Source organism: Nyctereutes procyonoides, unplaced genomic scaffold (genome assembly GCF_905146905.1).
Source record: "Nyctereutes procyonoides isolate TBG_1078 unplaced genomic scaffold, NYPRO_anot_genome, whole genome shotgun sequence".
In the NCBI taxonomy this organism is placed as follows: Eukaryota; Metazoa; Chordata; class Mammalia; order Carnivora; family Canidae; genus Nyctereutes; species Nyctereutes procyonoides.
Genome location: NW_026575120.1, coordinates 33,836,062 through 33,857,774, shown reverse-complemented (window position 1 = coordinate 33,857,774; position 21,713 = coordinate 33,836,062). Strand labels below are relative to the sequence as shown.

The 21,713-nt window shown below is 35.3% G+C and overlaps 1 protein-coding gene across 7 annotated transcripts in view; it reads left to right on the top strand.

Moving 5' to 3' along the window:
* Positions 1-21,713, top strand: part of BRAF (B-Raf proto-oncogene, serine/threonine kinase) — a 175,907-nt gene that overhangs the window by 111,726 nt on the left and 42,468 nt on the right. For 5 of the 7 annotated variants that reach the window (XM_055334940.1, XM_055334939.1, XM_055334941.1 and 2 more), the window contains exons 6-13: positions 999-1,147; positions 2,097-2,216; positions 7,160-7,319; positions 10,061-10,097; positions 13,734-13,870; positions 14,116-14,233; positions 16,473-16,557; positions 17,768-17,944. In XM_055334940.1, the coding sequence (XP_055190915.1) occupies positions 999-1,147; positions 2,097-2,216; positions 7,160-7,319; positions 10,061-10,097; positions 13,734-13,870; positions 14,116-14,233; positions 16,473-16,557; positions 17,768-17,944 (983 nt within the window). Of the gene's footprint in view, positions 1-998; positions 1,148-2,096; positions 2,217-7,159; positions 7,320-10,060; positions 10,098-11,460; positions 11,581-13,733; positions 13,871-14,115; positions 14,234-16,472; positions 16,558-17,767; positions 17,945-21,713 lie in introns of all 7 variants that reach the window. The other 2 variants (XM_055334945.1, XM_055334946.1) reach the window with 1 other exon arrangement.

The window sequence follows — 21,713 nt, the reverse complement described above, 5'->3', positions numbered from 1 at the left end:
ACCTGTGCCCTAACCACTCTGAAATAGCCACTGTTAACATTTTGGTATTTTTCTTATGTTTTCTGCTTATTCAAAACAAATACTCTAAAAATAATTTCTGGCTTCAGTAGTTACCACGATGGAGCCTCCCTAACATGTTTTTGTTTTTTTTTCCCCCCCAGTGTAACCCCTGAGTAGTATCATTTGCCTTCTGACCTAGGGTTCTTCCATGGTGCCTTTTAAGTTTCTTGTAAAGGAATGTTCACAAATTTAGATGTTTGGATCCTCTAACAAACTGATAATTTGTAAAAGGTGTTCTTATTGATTTTCCTGTCCCTTATCCTAGTTAATTTCTGTTTTAAAGCTCTTTGGTGATTATCTCATTATTACCATATAGTAACTTTAAGCTACAGTTCCTTGCTTTATCAACTGCTGTTACCATTTACCTTTTGGTAACTTCTGTTACCAAAGGAAATTAGCTCATTTGTAGCATTACAATCTTTCTTCTTCCCCCTTCCCCTCCTTCAGGTGATTTTTGGGTTTTTTTTGTTGTTGTTGTTGGTTTGGTTTTTGGGCAGGTTCCTGTATTGGATACCTTTGTAACTTTAAATAATATACCATTGTTTCTTGTTCTGTCAACACCAGTAAGCATTTCTTAACTCCTTTCCTTGTGCAGTTGTTAAAGTGTGCCCTTACCTTCCGTTCACTCCTATTCCCTTCTTCTGTTTATCATCTCTTTAACTTTCATGGAATCAAGCTTGAAAATAGTTTCCAGTTTTTTATCAACTTCCCATCTTTTTTACTTCTTTTTTAATCGTATATTAGGTGGGAGGTAAAAACATATAGTCTATTGTCTTGAACCCCCTGGTTTTCATATTAGTATCTTAGTGTGTAAAACGGTTCTTGTGATATGAACATAATTAAAGATTTGTTATTTTAAGCAGGAGAGTAAATAAGTTGATTTCTAAAAAGATTCTTGCAAGTTTTTGAAATTCTCTATGATGTTTTCTACTTTGCAGGTACGGAAAACTTTTTTCACCTTAGCATTTTGTGACTTTTGTCGAAAGCTGCTTTTCCAGGGTTTTCGCTGTCAAACATGTGGTTATAAATTTCACCAGCGTTGTAGTACAGAGGTTCCACTGATGTGTGTTAATTATGACCAACTTGAGTAAGTAATCAAAAAAAAAAAATCTCTTTTCTGTCTACATTTTACTTTTCTTGATGTAAAACTAGCATATCTTAGGGTCTGGGAATTTTCTGTCCAGTAGAATTACAGAGAATTTAGAAAGGATGGCTAGAGAATACTGTGTAGTATAGCCAGTACTACTCTCCCAAACTGTAATTCTGATTCAGCTATACATTTCACTTATGTCTTATATCCTCTTTTAATTAATAAAGATCCCTTGCCCATAGACATCATTTTTAGATGGTTTTGGGAGGAGAATGGGTGTGATTTTAATTAAGTTAACCATTATATTTTTGGATCACAGATCAGGGATTCTGGTTCTGTCACTATTTTATAAATTATATATATTCTCTCTCTCTTTCTCTCTCCTTCAACCTTCCCTGCCCAGTTTATTTAAAAGTAAGATATAAAATCTTTGTGCCCAATGTATCTCTTTCTAAAATTTCTATTTGCTTTATGCCAGAGTTTCTCTAAGAGTTAAGACTGAGTCTGTTGTAATCTTTTGTTGTTGTTGTTGCTGCTGCTGCTGCTGCTGCTGCTATTAAGGTCTTAAAACTTTTCTTGATCACTTGAGCAAAGAGAATTTAACTCTATGAAGTATATTATAATGACGTCATCTAACTGAGATGGTAGATAAATTTTCTTCTAATTCCGTAACCATAAAGCATGATTTACCCCCTCTAATATGTAGAAATTTGCTATATAGAGAATTAGTTTTAGATTATGAGCTTGCCTCTAAAAAAGTACAATGTAATTTTTAAAAAATAAGCCTTTAGGCAAAAATACAACTAATTGAATTTAACAATCATTTCTGAAAGTGGAATTTGATCTCAAATATTTCTTTTAACTCTATATGTATTCTGGTGTATGCAGCTTCTGGGTTTTGCACAAGTTAGGTTTGTTTTGTTTTGTTTTTGTTTTTGCCTCACAGTTTGCTGTTTGTCTCCAAGTTCTTTGAACACCACCCAATACCACAGGAGGAGGCCTCCATAGCAGAGACTGCCCTTACGTCTGGATCATCCCCTTCTGCTCCCCCCTCCGATTCTCCTGGGTATGATTTGACTCCTGCTGTTCAATGACAATGCTATTTGAGCTGGTTTCTTTTGGATTTGTTGGTTAATTATAAACCTTTCCAACACTTGGATTATTGAATTAAGAATTTTTCTTCGGGTAACTTATCCCATAGGCAAATACGTACATCCATTTGGTAAGATACCTAAGATTAAAACTAACATAGACTGCTTCTGGACCAGTCTTAAAAAAAGTCAAGTAATATTTAGAGTCCCTGGCTTGTGCTCATCACTGTATTAGGTAATATCAAATATAAAAGTTTATGATTCCTGTTTAGAAAAGTAGCATTGACCCATGAGACAATGGCAAACATTTTAAAAATAGTGTATAATTAGTTTGCAAATTCTGACATGGTATTTTAAACAATGTGAGGACATAAATAGTATCATGTTTACTATAGACGGGGAATAGTGAGAGTAGTTAATAACATTTAATGAAGATTTGAACTGGACCTTCAAGAATTCAGAATTTTAATGAGCCCAGGGAATAAAAAGCATGGTGATAAATGATGGGATGGTAGGGGAGAAATAGCATAAACAAAGGGAATGGAATGGTAGAGTTGAGAGGTGGTGAACAGAGGCTAATCTAAGTTGAGACGTAGCACGTATGAGACCAGATTATGAAAAGTGTTGGGTTTCAAGTTGGAATTTAGACTTAATAGAGGTGGGGGGAGTAAAAGTTTTTGAGCAGAGGACTAATTTGGTGAAAATGGTTTTGAAGAAAGAAGCACTCACCGGTGATAATACAGATAGATTAATGGACAAATAATCTAGAGTGAAGAAGGCCAATTCAGATGCTGTTCATAGTGAAGACCATGAGAGGCAATAAAGACTTGAACTGGGATGGTAGCAGTGTGGAGAAGGGATGGGTATATATAAAGTATAAAGAAAATATTTATAGTGTTAATTAGTTGTGGAGGATAAAGGAGAAAACTGACTTTAAAGATGATCCAAAGGCATCATATATTCAAGCTTCATAGTAGGGAAAAAAAGATGATGAGTTTAACAGATATTAGTGTTTTGGAGAATTTCTTACATAGGTCTACATACTCTTTCCCTTTTGGATTTGAGGCAGAATAAATTAAGCTGTATTTGGAAGCACGTGGTTTTAAAAAAAATGTCCTCACATGGCATTCTGTTCTATAATATTCCAGAGATAATTAGTTAAGATCAGAAATATGTATTGTCAGTTTGAACTCTACTTCCTTCCTCTCTTCACAATGTAATGTTATCTTTTCCACCTAGAGACAGAAAAAAAAAATGGATAATTCCAAGATGTCGAATTTTACAAAACCAACCTTTCTAGAGGTCTCATAGGCTACAAAATCTAGAAAAGATTTGTATTAAGGACTAGATGTTTTTATCTACTTTGGAACACTAGAAAATGGAACCATTAAATTTGGGGTGGGGGCTGCAGTGGTCAGGTTGTAATAGTTACCTGCTCTGGTGGAATCCTTTTATTCCTGCTGTCTTTATTGTTAGTTTTATGCACCTAGATCGTTCTTAGGCAGGCGCTCAAAGTCTTGTAATTGTTTGTTTTGATTTTTAATTAATCTTTTGGCTATGGCATTTACTCCTGACAGGTTCTGTAGACCATGATGCCTTTCTAATGGCAGGTCCCAATTCTGTGAGCAGAGTTACAGAACACCACAATGAAATTAACTTGGTCTCTCTGAAGGTTTATAATGGTAATGATCCAGGACAGTTACCTTCCACTAAAGGGATGCTGTCTTAAAATTGCAAAACCATTTGCCTATGCCATGAGTATTTTATTTATAACTAAACTGAAGTGTACATTCTGGTCTTGAGCAAATGTTAAGAAAGATGTTCAAACTTTTGTTTTCCTTATGCTTTTATGTCATGTGTCTATATGTGCCTATGAAAAGATGGAAGCCAGTCTTATTCTGTACTGCTATTTCTTTGCATTTTGTTTGTAGTGGTCAATTACAGTGGTCATGAAATGCATATAATAATGAATGTAACCAAGACATATTGGGGAAGTGATACATTGACTAATTTTCAAACAAAAGTTAGAGGTACCTCCTTTTCTGCTTTTTAAAAATGCTGTGGAATGTATGAATGTCTGAAAAGTCAACATTTTAAAATTACCATACTGCTGAACAGAAGTAGTCACTTTGCTTCAAACTCAATATTCTTTAAAAAAAACTTTTAATATTCTAGAGGCACCTGGATGTCTCAATGATTGAGCATGTGCCTTTGGCCCAGGTCGTGATCCTGGGGTCCTGGGATCAAGTCCCACATCAGGCTCCCTGCAGAGAGCCTATTTCTTTCTCTGCCTATGTCTCTGCCTCTCTCTATGTGTCTCTCATGAATAAAAAAAAAAAAAAAAAAAAAAAAAAAAAAAAAAAACTTTTAGTATTCTAGGTTAAAAATTAGATCTAAACTAACTAGTAATTTGCCAAAGGGTATTAGAGGTAAAATTCTTTTTATTTTTAATCTAATACTGTTTTAAAGAGGTTTGCAGCAAGATAAGTAGAGGTATCATCAGGAGAAACCCAGTTTGCTGGCTCCCAACATACTTCACAGGGTATAAACTGCCTTGGTCCAGGTAAATACATCCCAGTATGGAAACTGAATTTAAAAAAAAAAGAAAAGAAAAGAAACTGAATTTTATCAATCCCTAGAAATGATGAGAGTTATTAGAGATATACTGATTTACAGTGACCAGAATTAGAACAGACTGAATCAGAACTCCAGGTAATTAATTTCCAAGAGAAATAGAGCTGTTATTGTAGACCAAAGTTCCTATGTTGGATGAGCCAGCACTCAGTCTACTTGTAGAAGATATTTATGAGAAACCAAATTATAATCTAAAGATTGCTTTTGTTAAGCATGGGATTAGGACATTACTCAGATGTTTTATGACACCAGGATATAATTACTTAAAGTTTTCTCCAAAGTTACATACTTGCTGTCAAGTCTAGGTAAATTGACTTTATGGGCCAACAGATGCCTTCTACTGGGTAATGGTAGATACCAACTGCCAAATACAGTCTTTCTGATTTTGTGTAACCTCACTTCTTAAGTATCCATTCATTTCTTTAGGTAATAAAATTTATCATATCAAATCCCAGTTTTTGTTTTTCCTCCTTCTAGACCAATGCCCTTTGAATATATACGTTCTGCTTTGTTATAAACTACATTTTGCGATCATACTCCAATTCAGTAACTTTCAAAAATGACTTGCTTTCTCTTATGCCTGTACTAGACTGATTGTGTTTATTAGACTGCCCTATACAACTGTAGTTAATTCAAGCTTTTTCTACTTCTAAGCCCTAACTCAAATCACGCTATTGACTTGAGACTTTAAATCAGCCTATAGTTTTTTAAAAGTAGATGTATTTTCCAAAACGTTTTTTAAAACCAATTTTGTCAGGCAGCCCAGGTGGCTCAGTGGTTTACAACCTATCTTCAGCCCAGGGCGTGATCCTGGAGACCCAGGATCGAGTCCCACATCGGGCTTCCTGCATGGAGCCTGCTTCTCCCTCTTTCTGTGTCTCTGCCCCCCCTTCTCTGTTTCTCTCATGAATAAATAAAATCTTTAAAACAATTTTTTTTGTAATTTTTTCATTCTTTTACCTGTTCCCAAAATCCCTTAGCAAAAGGCATATATTGGCTGCCTAAAGCAAAAATAAAGATAGCTCTTTCACAAACTAAAATTTTTTCAATAATTAATAGAATAAAAAGAACAAGTGGAGTGTGGTAATTTTTCTAAAGGCCAGGTCCATCAGTTTTAGCCTGTAATTCTCATTGTATGATACTAAGTTTTTAAAGTACATAGTATTATTTTTATTTCAGTTCTAAGTGGACTCCATTAATATGAACAAATGAGCTCAAAATTTCTTTCCCTACCGTTTAGAGCATGCTTCAAAGAATAAAACTATAAACCGGTCTGGTTCAGATTTTGTTAACATGCTTTATGCAAACCTTTAAAAAAAGAAAAAGCCTTTTGTCACTATTTGGCTTCTTTGGTCTTCAAACCTCCATCTATTCCTTTTTGTACTATATTTACTTCCCATTCCTTTCTAAACTCTGTCCCCTCCCAAAATGTCTTTTTATTCCCTCCACAATTGTCTTTCTGGGTGTGTCTTAATAGCCACTAAATAATACAGATCATTACAGAGTTTGCATAAAATGGAGTAGAATGATAACCTATCTCTTTAGAGAGGCTGTTAGCACTGTGTCATTCATTGGTCTTGATGGAGCTCACCAAGATAACCATACTTCCTCTATTACTGTGATACTCCCTTCCCACTTCCCTTGGATATCCTTTCTGAGGGCATTAGACTCCTCACAGAGGTTTACAATCTTTTTGCAGAACTTTATTGTATTCTGTGAGTTCTCAGTTCATTTCAGTGCAGCAAGACATCATAGAATTTATTATTTATCTACAGTACCAAAATAGATCATTCTGTCACCTATCTTGATGATCTTATCAAAAAGCAATATATATTTTTTTAATTTTTATTTATTTATTTATTCATGAGAGACACACAGAGAGGCAGGGACATAGGCAGAGGGAGAAGCAGGCTCCCTGCAGGGTGCCTGATGCAGGACTTGATCCCGGGACTCTGGGATCACGACCTAAGCCGAAGGCAGACACTCAACTGCTGAGCCACCCAGGCGTCCCTCAAAAAGCAATTTTTAAAAAGATTTACTTTAATGCTTAATATATGATTGTCTTGTGTTGCTTAATTATTGGACATGGTAAACATTTTTGAATATGAGAGATTGACACTATAAAGATTTTTTGGAATGCTTAAAAAACTAAGTGTTTGTTAAGCGCAGTTACTCCTGGGTTTTTAATGTTTTATAAGGAAATCTTTATATCATCCTTTTTTAAATGTTATTATCTATATAAAGTTGCCCTGAATCTTATTTTTCAATGACTTGATTTTTCCAGGCCCCCAATTCTGACCAGTCCATCTCCTTCAAAATCCATTCCAATTCCACAGCCTTTCCGACCAGCAGATGAAGATCATCGAAATCAGTTTGGACAACGAGACCGGTCCTCATCAGCTCCAAATGTGCATATAAACACAATAGAACCCGTCAACATTGATGTAAGCATCCAGCATTATTAGAACTAAAAAAAAAAAAAAAATTTAGTGTATTTATTTTTCTGCTACATCTGTAATACAGATCAGAATTGTGTATCGTAGCTATTATTAGTGATAGACTTTTCCTGAATTACTGATCAGAAAAGCTTGGTCATCTTCTCTTCTGGTATTAAATACTTAACTGGTGCCAAATTGTGAAGTTGTTCTGATATTTTTCCTTACGACATTTTTTCTGCAAGTCTTATGTTCATTTATTTAACAGATAATCCCTTGGCCATTTTATAGTAAATAAGAATACAGTTGCAGGTTTTCAATCTTTATCTTTAAAGATTTTAAATCTTTATCTAGATTTCAAAAAGTAGAAGATTTTCAATCTTTATCTAGATTTCTAAAAGTAGAACTTTGAGCTAAATAACTCTTAACAACCAATCATTTATGTACAAGACTACCTTTTACCTTCCTTACTTTTTCAACTATAACACTGTGTTCCATCTTTCTACATATCATGAATTTTTGTATATTCTCTTTTGTAAAGTTTCTCATTAAGTTTTATTCATTTAAAAAAATGTATCTTATATAATCATCCTGTATTGTAATCTCATCTCTTCAATTATTTTAGCCACCTCCTGGCTGGTCACTCTTGATGTTTTTACTTTTTCAGTTTATTTTGCACACTGTAACTTAATTATGTACCTTAGTGTTGCTTCTTCAGTTAGATCTTCTTGGCAGCAGAAACCATTCCTTTTTTTTTTTTTTTTTTTTTAAGATTTTATTTATTTATTCATGAGAGACAAAGAGAGGCAGAGACACAGGCAGAGGGAGAAGCAGGCTCCATGCAGGGAGCCTGATGTGGGATTCGATCCCAGGACTCTAGGATCATGGCCTTGGCCAAAGGCAGGCGCTAAACTGCTGAGCCACCCAGGGATCCCCAGCAGAAACCATTCCTAACATTAGTTCACTTGGTACCTATCTTAGAATGAAATACATAGTTGGTCATCAAAAAATATTTGTTTCAGTAAACAGGTTAGAAGAAGAAACAGGAGGGATCCCTGGGTGGCGCAGTGGTTTGGCACCTGCCTTTGGCCCAGGGCGCGATCCTAGAGACCCGGGATCGAATCCCACGTCAGGCTCCCGGTGCATGGAGCCTGCTTCTCCCTCTGCCTGTGTCTCTGCCTCTCTCTTTCTCTCTGTGTATGACTATCGTAAATAAAAAAAAAAAAAAAAAAGAAGAAGAAGAAATAGGAAATTTTCCATATTATAGACCGAAGATCACAAACTTGAAGGGCCAGATAGGATATTTTAGACTTATGGGTCATATGACTTCTAATGACAGCTATTGAATTTTGTCATTGTAATGTGAAGGCAGCCAGAGAGAACACAGTACAAACAAATGGATGTGACTTTATTTCCGTAAAACTTTATTTACAAAATAATCTGGTAATTAAACTACAGAAGAGAATAATGTGCTCTGCTACCTGAGCTAGGAATCCCTATCTAGAATTAGGTGTCCTACTCCCAGAATTTGTGCTTTCAAATAAAGAGTATAGTTTATCCTTAATCTCTGTAATAAGCAACAAAACAGGAAACTCACCAAGCTTGTTTGCCTTGGAAAGTAATTATATTAAGAAGGAGTTAAAATCAATCAATCAATCAATTAATTAATTAAAATAAAATAAAATAAAATGGAAGTTCAAACTGTTTCCCCAAATAAGCAGGGTACTAGAATTAGTGAGGTGGTTATTAGAGACATTTGTGGCCATTCAGTCCCTTATATTTAAGTTAAACTGGGTAAAAACCTAAGTTCTACCTATTAAGGTCCAAATTGCCTTATTGCCAGTAGACTTTTCCCTCCCCACTCCCCAATATTATCTATTGTAAAAAGAATCATAAAGGTAGATTTTAACAAAACTCTTGTTTGAGCCATTTTGATTTTGCTTCTAGTGATTCCTTATACATCTGTATTTTTATAATTGTAATCAATGTACATTTAATTTTATTTTTTATCATACTGTAAATATGTTTCCCAATACAAGCTTCCTAGCTATTTCAGTAGCTGAATAATACTTATTAAATTGATGCACCATAATTTACTTAACCCAAATGTCAATAGGTCTATAATAGGGAAATAATTGTTAGTATGATGGATAATGCTGCCCTGGACATCTTTGTGCATATCATTTTTTTCTTTGGAATTATTTCCTTAGGAATAATTCCCAGAAGTGGAATTATAGGATCTAAGGGTATGAACATTTTATGGCTCTTAATATGTGCCAGAATTTTTTTTTTTTTTAAGAATTGGTGCAGCCATTGGTTTTGAATGGGCTGATAGGAATTTCAATATTTGATCAGGACTAATAATCTCTTCATGTTTAACATGTTTAGCGTGTTTTATCATGCTGGTAAACATGATAAAAATGTGAAATCATCATTAGACAGGTATTTTGTTTTTTGTTTTTTGTTTTAAGATTTTTTTTTATTTATTCATGAGAGACACAGAGAGAGAGGCAGAGACACAGGCAGAGGGAAAAGCAGGCTCCATGCAGGGAGCCCAGTGTGGGACTAGATCCCGGGTCTCCAGAATCCGGCCCTGGGCTGAAGGCGGCACTAAACCGCTGAACCACCCTGGCTGCCCTAGATAGGTATTTTGAATTAACCTTTCTGTTAATGTCTAGTGAAAAGTTGAGTGTTGTTATTACTTTCTTACCATAAGCTTTGAATAAACATCCATTCCTGTTTGTTTGTAGGACTTGATTAGAGACCAAGGGTTTCGTAGTGATGTAGGTAAGTAGTGATTTCAATTTAAAAAAAAAAAACTCAGAAAAATGCATTTGCTTTGCTGCTTGTCTCCTTTATATTTGCTTCTTTCATGAAACACAGACACAGAGAAAAATGCATAGAGAAAAGCCCCAAATATTTTTTGGTTTTCTTATTATTTATCATTTATGTCTAATAAAATTTTAACTGATTTATAAGATGAATAGAGAAAAAGGATATAAAAGGGAGTCTTACCTGTACTATATAATTTTAAAAGGCTGTTATCATCAAAGAGAGAGCCTGAATTATTTTACATGCTTTATGGATTCCTGTCTCCACAACTCAAGACGCTAAATCCAGGAGTCTTCACAGTACCAGTAATATTTAATGATTGTGCTTAGAATCAGTTAAATCCTGATTTTCCTAAATCATTCTTAGGGAGAATCCCTTAGATTGCCTGTCATAAATTTTCAGTTTGTTAGAATTGGCTTTCTAGAAGGATTTGGAATGGACCCTAATAGAAAGCCTTTATGTCCTCTTAATAGTCCAGTAAATTAAATAAGTAAATGAAAAATTGAGTTGAAATTTCTTACAGAATTTTTATCAGATATTCACTCTAGCACTCTGTGAAAATTGGGGACATAAAGCATTGCTTAAGAAAGTACTTTTAAAGTAAGATTACCCCTATATAATGTTTTCCCAGAAATGATATTTGAAACTATCTTGAATATTCCTTCCAGATGGAAGGAATGCTTACTTTTTAAGCTGTCTCTGTCTAATAAGGAAGACATGCAAAACCCATTTATCTTATTGAGAGTTAGTCTCTTCACTGTGACCTGCTTTATCTTCAAAATATCTAAGCCCAGACTTAAAGATATTTTATATTGAAAAACATTGTAAAAACGGTCTTTTGTTATGTTTCTGTATACTTGTAAACCTGCCAGAATGATAACCCTACCTTATATATTGGATTTAGTATTCACAGTAGCATGTAGTTTAAAAAGTTGTGGTTTTTTTCCATTTGTTATTCCATAAACCTGCCAATTAATGTTGCTGCCAGTTTGACTTTCATATGTCTTAATAACTGTGGCTTTTGATGATTTTGCCCAGTACATCCAGCATTTAAATGTTGCCATCATGTTAGCATCACAGAGTTAACTTAGTCATAAAAACTGCCTGCTTAGTACCAAAAATCAAATGGCATTTCTTGTCCTTTTTATGAGTCACTTTATAAAAGTCATTAGGATTTTATGAAAACAAGCAGAATTTTTTGACATCCAGAATGATTTTGTGAAGCAGGCTTCAGCTCATTTACTCCCATGATTTCTTTCAGTTCTTCTGTGTGTCTGTTTTCCTGTGTTTGCCTGCCCCTCTCTTTCTCTTCTAACAGCCCCTTTGAACCACCTGATGCGCTGTCTTCGGAAATGCCAATCCCGGACTCCCAGTCCCCTCCTACATTCTGTCCCCAGTGAAATAGTGTTTGATTTTGAGCCTGGCCCAGTGTTCAGAGGTAGTTGGGCTCTTCTTTCTTGTTTTTACCCAAAGCAAACTAAATATAAACTACAGATACTGTTTGTGCCTCACCCTCACAGTGTGTGTTTGTAAGTGTGAGAGTTTTTAGTACTAAATTTCTGCTTGGCCTGGCTGGAATGCTCTGAATGTGCTTCTCACACATACTACCACAAGCTTTCTGTATGCTATCCTGTTGTAAATTTTTAAAAGCAAGAAAATTCCAAGCTAAGATGTCCATCTTGTTTTCTGTTATGTGACTTACTTTTTGGTCTTGATAACTTCTTAAACTCAGTGGGTGGCAATAAACTTATATATATATATATATATATGGAGGGAGTAGTCCTTCAATCTGCATTACTTTTATTTTAATCCATTTAGGTGGTAGCCTTCATGACTATTAATATTTATTACCAATTTGTGTGGTTTTAAAAAACTAAAAATGGAAATCACAATTACGAGATTTTGCTAGACTTTTGGCTTTATTTTTCTGTAATAGCAGTGTTGTTTTTTAAATGTAGGACATGTACATTTTATATTATATCAAAGTTAAGGAGCCTTAAAAAAGGTTTGTAATATATTTGGGGTCCTTCAGCGCACTTTAGAAAATTTGAGGATTGACACTCTCAATTATGCCCTAATACAAGGGGAAAGCTAACAGTATAATTTCACCCTCCCGTTTTATCTTGCCTTACTTTAATTAGTAGTTAAACTGATTTTTAAAGATTTAAAGAATTGGATTTACTGGGTTTTGCTAGTGACTGTTACTTACTCTGAATGTAGTGGTGATGGTTCAGGTTTTTGCTCTTTCAGCCAGGCTGTTTCTCATAAAATCCATAGAATGGGCTAGAAGTCCTATGGTGCTGAGTAGTGTAACTGAAGTAAGTAGTACAGTGCAGTCCTCAGGATTATGAAGCCTGAGCAAGCAGTTCAGGCTTTAGAATGTTGAAAGTTATCATCAGAAATGGATTATGCTCTAGTTACAAACATTCCAGATACCATTTTCTTTTCGAAAATTGCATGTTGGATCATGGAAATTCTACATGATGACATGTGTAATATACTAATGATAAAATTCTATACAGTTTTAACATTGAAATGTAGACAGTTGTATCCTTATTCTTTGAAAGATTAGTGATAGCTACCCCCAAATAGTAATCTTCTTTCCAAAAAACAAAGATTCTCTGGAGGTCTTTTTGTTGTATATGCAGATATTACTGGATATCTCAGTTCTACTTAGCTATCTATACTCAGGCCATACTAGGAGTCCTTAGCTTGAACCCTTCTAAATCAGGTAAATGAATTTAGGATTTCTGCTTAGTCAGCATTTGGAAAAGTATGCAGCCCGGCCAACTGAGTCTACTTTCAGTGTATACTTTGGGCTCACTTGGCTGATAGGATATTTCCATTTGTAGTAACTTGACAGGAGGCCATAACACACACACGCACTTTGCTCTTCCTTTATATGAGTAGCAGTTTTTCAGAAAGTCTTGAGAAACCTGCTTGGCTTTGTTTACTTTAACTTTGTTATACAGGTAATAAATAATTTTTGTTTAGTAGGATAGGAAACCAGGAACCAGTGAACTGAGCAATATTTCTAACTATTTGTTAAATAGTATATAGTTAAATAGTAATAGGATTTTTAAAGTTTTAGTGGCTGAAATGATAGAGCCAGATATTCTTAACATTAAAGCCATTTTTATTATATGTTTACTTTTGGGAGTTTCCATCTGTTTTTATATTGATTGGCTGTTTAGGTGACACAAAATAGTTACATGCTTTTTTTAAATACATATAAGCTTTTAAATTGATTCCACTTTCTTTAATCAAAGAAACAAAAACTTGGGAGTATTGTTTTAGTATTCCTCTCTTATTTTAGAAGCATTATTTTTATTCTGGACTCTGTACTAATCAGTAAAGTTTGTATCTGTAACTTGATATTTTAAAAGTCATTAAGTTGACCGGAAAACTAAAAGAAATTATAGTGCAAATCACCAAATGAGGCCGTTTTCGGCCTTTCATTTCTAAACGCTGTATATTTAAACATACACTGCATTTTTAAAGAAGTCTTAAATTTCTCCCCACCCTCTGCCCCAATAAATTAATATACTTGATCCTCCTTTAATAGATATATTTTTCATTTCACTAATTTAGGATCAACCACAGGTTTGTCTGCCACCCCCCCTGCCTCATTGCCTGGCTCACTCACTAATGTAAAAGCATTACAGAAATCTCCAGGACCTCAGCGGGAAAGAAAATCATCTTCATCCTCAGAAGATAGGAATCGAATGGTAAGGATATATAATATCTTTTTTCTTCTTTAGTACTTTTGTTTTACATATCATAGCTATATGTAATATCACCTTTTAGATTGTATGATATATATAATTTGTCAGTATGTGACACAGTATTCACTTAATGAAATAAATATAAGAGCTGATAGTTTTTTGCTTAAAACATTCCCACATAGTGATTTTTTTTTCCTCTCTTCTTTTTTTGTTTGCTTTGGCTTGACTTTTACACAATTATTATCAAGAAAACACTTGGTAGACGGGATTCAAGTGATGATTGGGAGATACCTGATGGGCAGATCACAGTGGGACAGAGAATTGGATCCGGGTCATTTGGGACAGTCTACAAGGGAAAGTGGCATGGTATGTATGTAATACAGTGATACACAGGATCCCCTATGTAGCGGATCCCTGGGTGGCTCAGAGGTTTGGCGCCTGCCTTTGGCCCAGGGCGTGATCCTGGAGTCCCAGGATCGAGTCCCACATCGGACTCCCTGCATAGAGCCTGCTTCTCCCTCTGCCTGTGTCTCTGCCTCTCTCTCTCATGAATAAATGAATAAAATCTTTAAAAAAAAAAAAAACGGCATGTTTAACAACTTCTGTTAAAAAAAAATCAAAGGGAATATTCCCTATTTGCATCATTAAGCTATTTTGATCAGATTCAAGAGTCTTCCAAAGGGTTTCTAACAAAAATCATGGGAAATAAAAACTGGATTCACAGCAACGAGGACTCTTATCATTAGTGTAATAATTTTTAAAGATGACAATTTTCTAAGTGAGCTATACTCCAAGATTTTTTTCCCTTAGAAGTCTTTTTGTGATTTTATTTGTATTATAAACCACAAGTAAACATTAAAAATGTACTTACCAAAGGAGGAAATAGCCAGTAAACTTAAAATGTCTAGTCTCATTAGATATCAAAGAATTACAAAATAAAAAACTAAAAATCATTTGTCTCTCAAGTGGACAGATTTTTTTTTTTAATTGATGGTGTTTATAGCTGTGTTTATAATACTGCTGGTAGGAAAATAAATTGTTACAAATTTTCTGGAGGGCAATTTATCAATATGTATGTTGAGCCAACAAGTCGATTTGTAGAACTACCAACTAATGGGACAGAAGCAAACAGACGTGTATGCAAGTACATTCATTAGAGACTTAATGAAAAATGTTCATTAACAGAAGGCAGGATAAATTGATAACCTCCATATGTGATTATATAGACATGAAATAGTGTAGATCTATACTTATTGATATAGAAAGGTGTCCATGGTTTTTAAATTTTACAAAGCAGCATGTGCAATATTTCATATTATGGTACCTAAAAATAAATATATAACATAAAATTTAAAATGACTGTCAGTATTTTAGTATGTATCTTTTAGGTTATCTTTCATATGTATTTGTAAGTATTCACATTGTATACATACAAAAGCCTAATAGGATGTGTATCAGTATGTTAACTGATCATTTCTGAGTGACATGAGTATAAGAGATTTTAATTTTTTTCTTTATACTTTCAAAATGTTTTTTACTAGGAGCACTGTATTTATTACTTTGATAATCAGGAAAAATCTGTATTTATATCAAAGTATAACATACCTGCAAAAAAGTGCAAGATTCTTCTGTATTATTGTGTGTGGTTGTAGGTCATTCTCTATGTAGTATTCATTGTGTGATTATAACATGATTTCTTTTTCGATCTCTACTGTATGATGAGCATTTGAATAGTTTCCACTTTGGAGCTATTATGAATACTGCTGCTATGAATATTCTTAGTACATGTTGTTTGGTGAACATATGTTTCAGATTTGCTGGGTGTATGTCAAGGAAAGAATTGTGGGACCACTGGATTTACATATGTTCAGTTTTAGTAATTGCTGCCAAAAGTGTTTCAACTGGTTGTACCATTTTACACATCTACTAGCGATGTGGAAGAGTTCTGCCTGTTTCACATGAAAATTGTTGGGGTTTTAAATTATAATTTAAGTAATTTTCCAGGGGATCCCTGGGTGGCTCAGCAGTTTAGTGCCTGCCTTCAGCCCAACGCATGATCCTGGAGTCCAGGGATCGAGTCCCACATCAGGCTCCCTGCATGGAGCCTGCTTCTCCCTCTGCCTGTGTCTCTGCCTCTCTCTCTCTCCCTGTGTCTCTCATGAATAAATAAATAAAATCTTTAAAATTAATAATAATAATTTTCCTAAGCAAAAGCAGGTGATCCATGGATTTGAAAAATATGTTAAGTACTCACTTAACATATTTTTTCTTTCTCTGATGAAATTTTGCAGTTTTCTCTTTCAGCCAAGTTTCACTGGGTCTGTCATTGGTAAATTTAACATTCAGTTAGTAAAATTATCTAGTTTAATATTGTTAAATAACCAAGAAAATACCATGGGAATGTAATTAGTTAAACTAAATTTCCACAGGAAAAACAATGTTGGGTATTTTTTTGAATTGGTGTTTTGAAATACTAGTATAGGAGTATCATTGTTTAGTTTTTATCCTTAAAAAATTAATGCAATTTAGGAAGTTAAGATATCATTTATTTGTACTTTAAAGTTTAAAATATTGAAATGACATTTGGAATGACAATTTTTTTTAGGTGACGTGGCAGTGAAAATGTTGAATGTGACAGCACCCACACCTCAGCAGTTACAGGCCTTCAAAAATGAAGTAGGAGTACTCAGGTGAGCCTGTGTGAATTACTGTTTTTCAGAGAAATTATCTTCTTTTTCCCAATGATAGCTGCTGGTGGCTTTACAGATTTACTGAAAATGGATAAAACAAAGCTTGTATGAGTATATTTTGTCTTTAACCATATTCTGTAAGTGGTATGCAATACTGTAGTGTGTGTGTGCATATAGGTGTGTGTGTGTGTGTATAGTGTATATACACATATATATTGGTATAACTGATGGCAAAATTAATCCTAGAATGAATTAATAGAAATATAGTATTCTGATCATGGGAAATCATACCACCACTTAGTAAAATAATACTCTCAAAATTCTAACCTTACCAGAACACATTTAAAGACTGCATCAAACCCTGAAAGTTGAGGAATATTAACAAACTAGAGTATATCCAGGCAAGGACAACTTAGATGAGGAGAATTCTGAAACTATTCTGAAACTATAACTTAGGAGGATAAAAGTCAACAGAACCGAGGATATTTGGGCCCATTGAAGGCCATTATGTTCAAGAGGGTACAAACTTTGTTTTATTCCAGAAAGCAGAGCAGGAAAGCCAGTGGTGGAAGTGGAGGGGAAATGATTTTTTTCTCAACCCCAAAGCACTTTCTAAGACTAGAACCACTTAAGAGACAAAAAAAAAAAGAGTGTGGGGGGGTGGGGGTGGAGTGAGGGAAATAAGCTACATCTCAATGATGAGCTTCGCATAATTGAAGGTATTTAAGCAACCTCCAGTTGCCTATCTGTGAGGTGTATTAAAATGTAAGACCTTTCTGAAAGGGGTAGGATGTTAGACCATACAATTCCTAAAATCATTTCTAAATTTATCTTTCCATTCTCTTTTTTTTTTATGATTTATTTATTTATTTATCTTAGAGGGAGAGGGAGTACACAAACATGCAGACATGAGTGGGAGGAAAGGCAGAGGGTGAGAATCTCAAACAGACTCCCTGCTGGGCATGGAGCCCACTGAGCACAGAGCGGGAGACAAGGCTCCATCTCAACACCTTGAGATTATGATGTGAGCTAAAACCAAGAGTAGGTAGCTTAACCAACTGAGCCACCCACGCGTCCCTCCATTGTCTTTTTAAAAATACTTTTTTCTAACAGTGTCTTAAACTGATAATTAGTCAGCTTTGGCCCACTTTTTAAAGATGTGCTGAAGTTTATTGACCTTTACTATTTACCGACATTCTTCTTTTTACAGGAAAACTCGACATGTGAATATCCTACTCTTTATGGGCTATTCAACAAAGCCCCAACTGGCTATTGTTACCCAGTGGTGTGAGGGCTCCAGCTTATATCACCATCTCCACATCATTGAGACCAAATTTGAGATGATAAAGCTTATAGATATTGCACGGCAGACTGCACAGGGCATGGAGTAAGTTCCATTCAGTTAAATCTCTTATAAATTATTTTTGAAGACCACTGATGGTATTTTAAAGGTTTAGCTAATATTCTTTTGGGTTGCTTTTTAAAATTATTTGTCTAGTAACATATGGACACATTTTAACTAATGGCTAGCAGTATGATATTAGGAAATAATATCTCTCTAGTATAGTCTTCAAAAACATATATCAAGTACTTAATAGCAAATGCGTGACTACAAATTTTTTTAGCAAGCAGTGATTTAACAGTGAAGGTTCAGAAAACAAAACAGGCAAAAAAAAAAAAAAACCCTATTGAAAAGTCATTAACAGTTACTGAAGTGTACAAAATGATTGTTAAGTTATCCTTTCAGATTATTTTCTCCATGTACCCATATTTTTTATTACAAAATGGTCATCTGAATGAAATAAAGTTAAATGGAAAATCTGCATTCTGATCTTTTTGGTGGGTTTCAAGCTGAGTTTTTCATATCCATTGAATTTTGCTATATAATTAAAAAGCTCAAAGATTACTTGAGTAGAATTTATTGTCAGTCAAAATAGGGAACCGATTGGGAAGGATAAATTTTGCATACAACTCTTAGGTACAAATGCAGAAATGAACCAAGAAGTAAAACTTAATAAACTTTGAAAGCACTTAGATGAAAAATTTTAAGTGAGTGAAATACAAGTTTGAAAGCTCTATGGGTAGTTTAAAAATATGAATGTATATTAGATTTACGTTTTATAGTATACACGTAGCTTACATGCATAGATGATTATGTCATTTAATCTTTGTAATGCTTTTATAAAGTACATATTTTTATTTGCTTTTATAGATAAGGAAACAGAATTTTAAATGACTAAGACTGCACATTTAATAAGCACAGCAAAAGTATCGAACTCAGAATGTGAGTCCAAGGCATTATTCTTTCCCCATATTCACTATGCTACTCTTACATTTTAAAATTAGAATTAAAAAATAAAAATAATAGAATAAAAGGGTAAAAGTATACCTATGTATTTGACACCTAAAGGTCTGACTTAAGATCAGTTAAAGCAAATAAGCAAGTAAGCATAGAACCAGGACTCAAAATAAAATCTGGCTCTTGTATCTTCCCACTAAACTATCACCCTCTCTGTCTCCAAACAGGACAGTATATGTGTAATTTAGATTGTTTACAAGCCTGTGTTCAGCCAAAATGCTTATTGCAGCAAATGATACCTATTCAGTAACATTTCCATTTATCCACTAGACTTAAAACAATCTCAGCCTTTAATATAAGTTAGAATCTGAATCTGAATCTGTTCAAATCTGAAAGGTATAGTAAACTCTTATAGAAAATAAACTATGGCTCTGTGAGGGAAGTCTTCTCACCATTTGCAGTTGAGGAGACTGAGTCCCAAGCATTCTGGGTCTTGCCTGAGAGCTTAGGGCCCATTGGTGGCAGAGCTGCCGGATGGGGTTTTTCTGCCCTATGACCCCTTTCCCTTTTCTGGTTTCTTGTCATTTTGTTGTCACAGCGAAGCACGGGAGGGGCTTTGCAAAATAGAGCGAGAACCTGGGTCTGGAGGGCTTGCCTGCTGTGGTGCCTGTGGATTTCTGGGTCAGGGTGATGGCTGGCTGACTTGGGGTGGAGGGGAGAGCTGTGTCTCGAAAGAGGTGGGGCAGATGTCATCTGTGTCTGATTATCCCACCTGCAAAAAAAAATTAAAAAAAAGAAAATAAACCATGGCAAAAATAGTAAACATTAATAGGGAAAAAGCTTATTCTGCTCCCATCCCACCAGTTTCTTTGCTGTTTCTTCACCAAGTCAAGCCTGCTCCCTCCTCATAGCCTTTGTAGTGTTCTTTTTCTCTTTGAGATACTTAGTCCAGAAATATCCATAGAGCATCTTCCTTATGTCTCTGTTCAAATGGCACATTTTAAAACAAGCCTTCTCAAAGCATCTAGATGGCTCAGTTGGTTAAGTGTCTGGCTTTTGATCTCAGCTCAGGTCTTAACCTCAGAGTCATGAACTCAAGCCCCACAGTGGGGCTTGAAAAAATAAAAGAAGCCTTCTGTCATCACTTATATAACTAATGTTCCTACCCTAACTATGTCATTTTCCACATCCCTCTCCTTTTTTTTTTTTTTTTAAGACCCAGCTCTTTGTGATATAGTTGTTTATTGTCTGTCACCCCTACTGGCATACAGTTTATATGAGATGAGGGGCTTTGTTTGTTCATTGTTTTATCCCTAATGGTTAGAACAGGGCCTGGCCTATAATAGGTACTCAATACATATCTGTTAAATGCAAAAAATGAAAGAATGATTACACATAGTCATATATATTGGTAGGTTTACATTCTGGAAGAGAGAGAAGCCAAATCTTTCTCATCAAAACTGAAATGATGGGTAGCCTGGGTGGCTCAGCGGTTCAGCGCCGCCTTCGGCCCAGGGCCTGATCCTGGAGACCTGGGATCAAGTCCCATGTCAGGCTCCCTGCATGGAGCCTACTTCTCCCTCTGCCTGTGTCTCTGCCTCTCTCTCTCTCTCTCTCTATCTCTGTGTCTCATGAATAAATAAATAAAATCTTAAAAAAAAAAAAAACTGAAATGTTGAGGTACCTAGGTGGCTCAGTTGGTTAAGCGTCTGCTTTTGTCTCAGGTCATGATCTCAGGGTCCTGGGATCAAGTCCCGTGTTGGGCTCCTTGCTCAGTGGGAAGTCTTTTTCTCCCTCTGGTCCTTCCCCCACTTAATGCTCTATATCTCTCTGTGTATCAGATATCAAATAATTAAATAAAATCTTTAAAATCAAAAACAAACAGGAAAGGAAAAATAGTCAAAGAATAATAAAAGAATAACAAAAGGGGAAAAGCTTTTGCTATAAATAGAGGCAACAAAAGACAGTATTAGAAATTGTTTTTAGGGGGATCCCTTGGTGGCTCAGCTGTTTAGCACCTGCCTTTGGCCCAGGACGCAATCCTGGAGTCCCAGGATCAAGTCCCGCATTGGGCTCCTGGCATGGAGCCTGCTTCTCCCTCTGCCTGTGTCTCTGCCTCTCTCTCTCTCTCTCTCTCTCTCTCTCTCTCTCTCTCTAAGTCTATCATGAATAAATAAATAAAGTCTTTTAAAAAAATTGTTTTTAGAAACAGTGATGGAGGGGGGAAGCACCTGGGTGGCTCAGTGGTTGAGGGTCTGCCTTTGGCTTAGGTCATGATCCTGGGGTCCTGGGATGCAGTGCCACATCACGATTCCCACAGGGAGCCTGCTTCTCCCTCTGCTTGTGTCTCTGCCTCTCTCTGTGTGTCTCTCATGAATAAATAAATAAAATCTTAAAAAAAAAACACCAGAAACAATGATGGAGGGGTGACTGGGTGGCTTAGTTGGTTAAGCATCTGCCTTCCACTCAGGTCATGATCCCAAGGTTCTGGGATTTAGCCGGGCTCCCTGCTCAGTGGGGAACCTGCTTTCCCTCTCTTGTTCCCCTGTTTGTGTTTCTCTCTCTGTGAAATAAATAAATAAAATCTTAAAAAAAGAAAGAAACAGTGATGAGGCAGTGAAGTGCCAGTATTGATAAAGACAAGAAGTGACCATAGAGAGAACATTATCAAATTGGAGTAGTTCTATAGTCTGGGGAATAGTCAGGTAAGAGGCAGTATGTTCCTATTGCTTTACAGTGTTAATTCTGTAAGCATGACCTTGACGTCTATCTATTCCAAAATACTAGGCTCACTTTTTTTTTTTAACTTGGCTCACATTTTTCTGTAACTGACTATATAATGAGTATACCTTGTTAT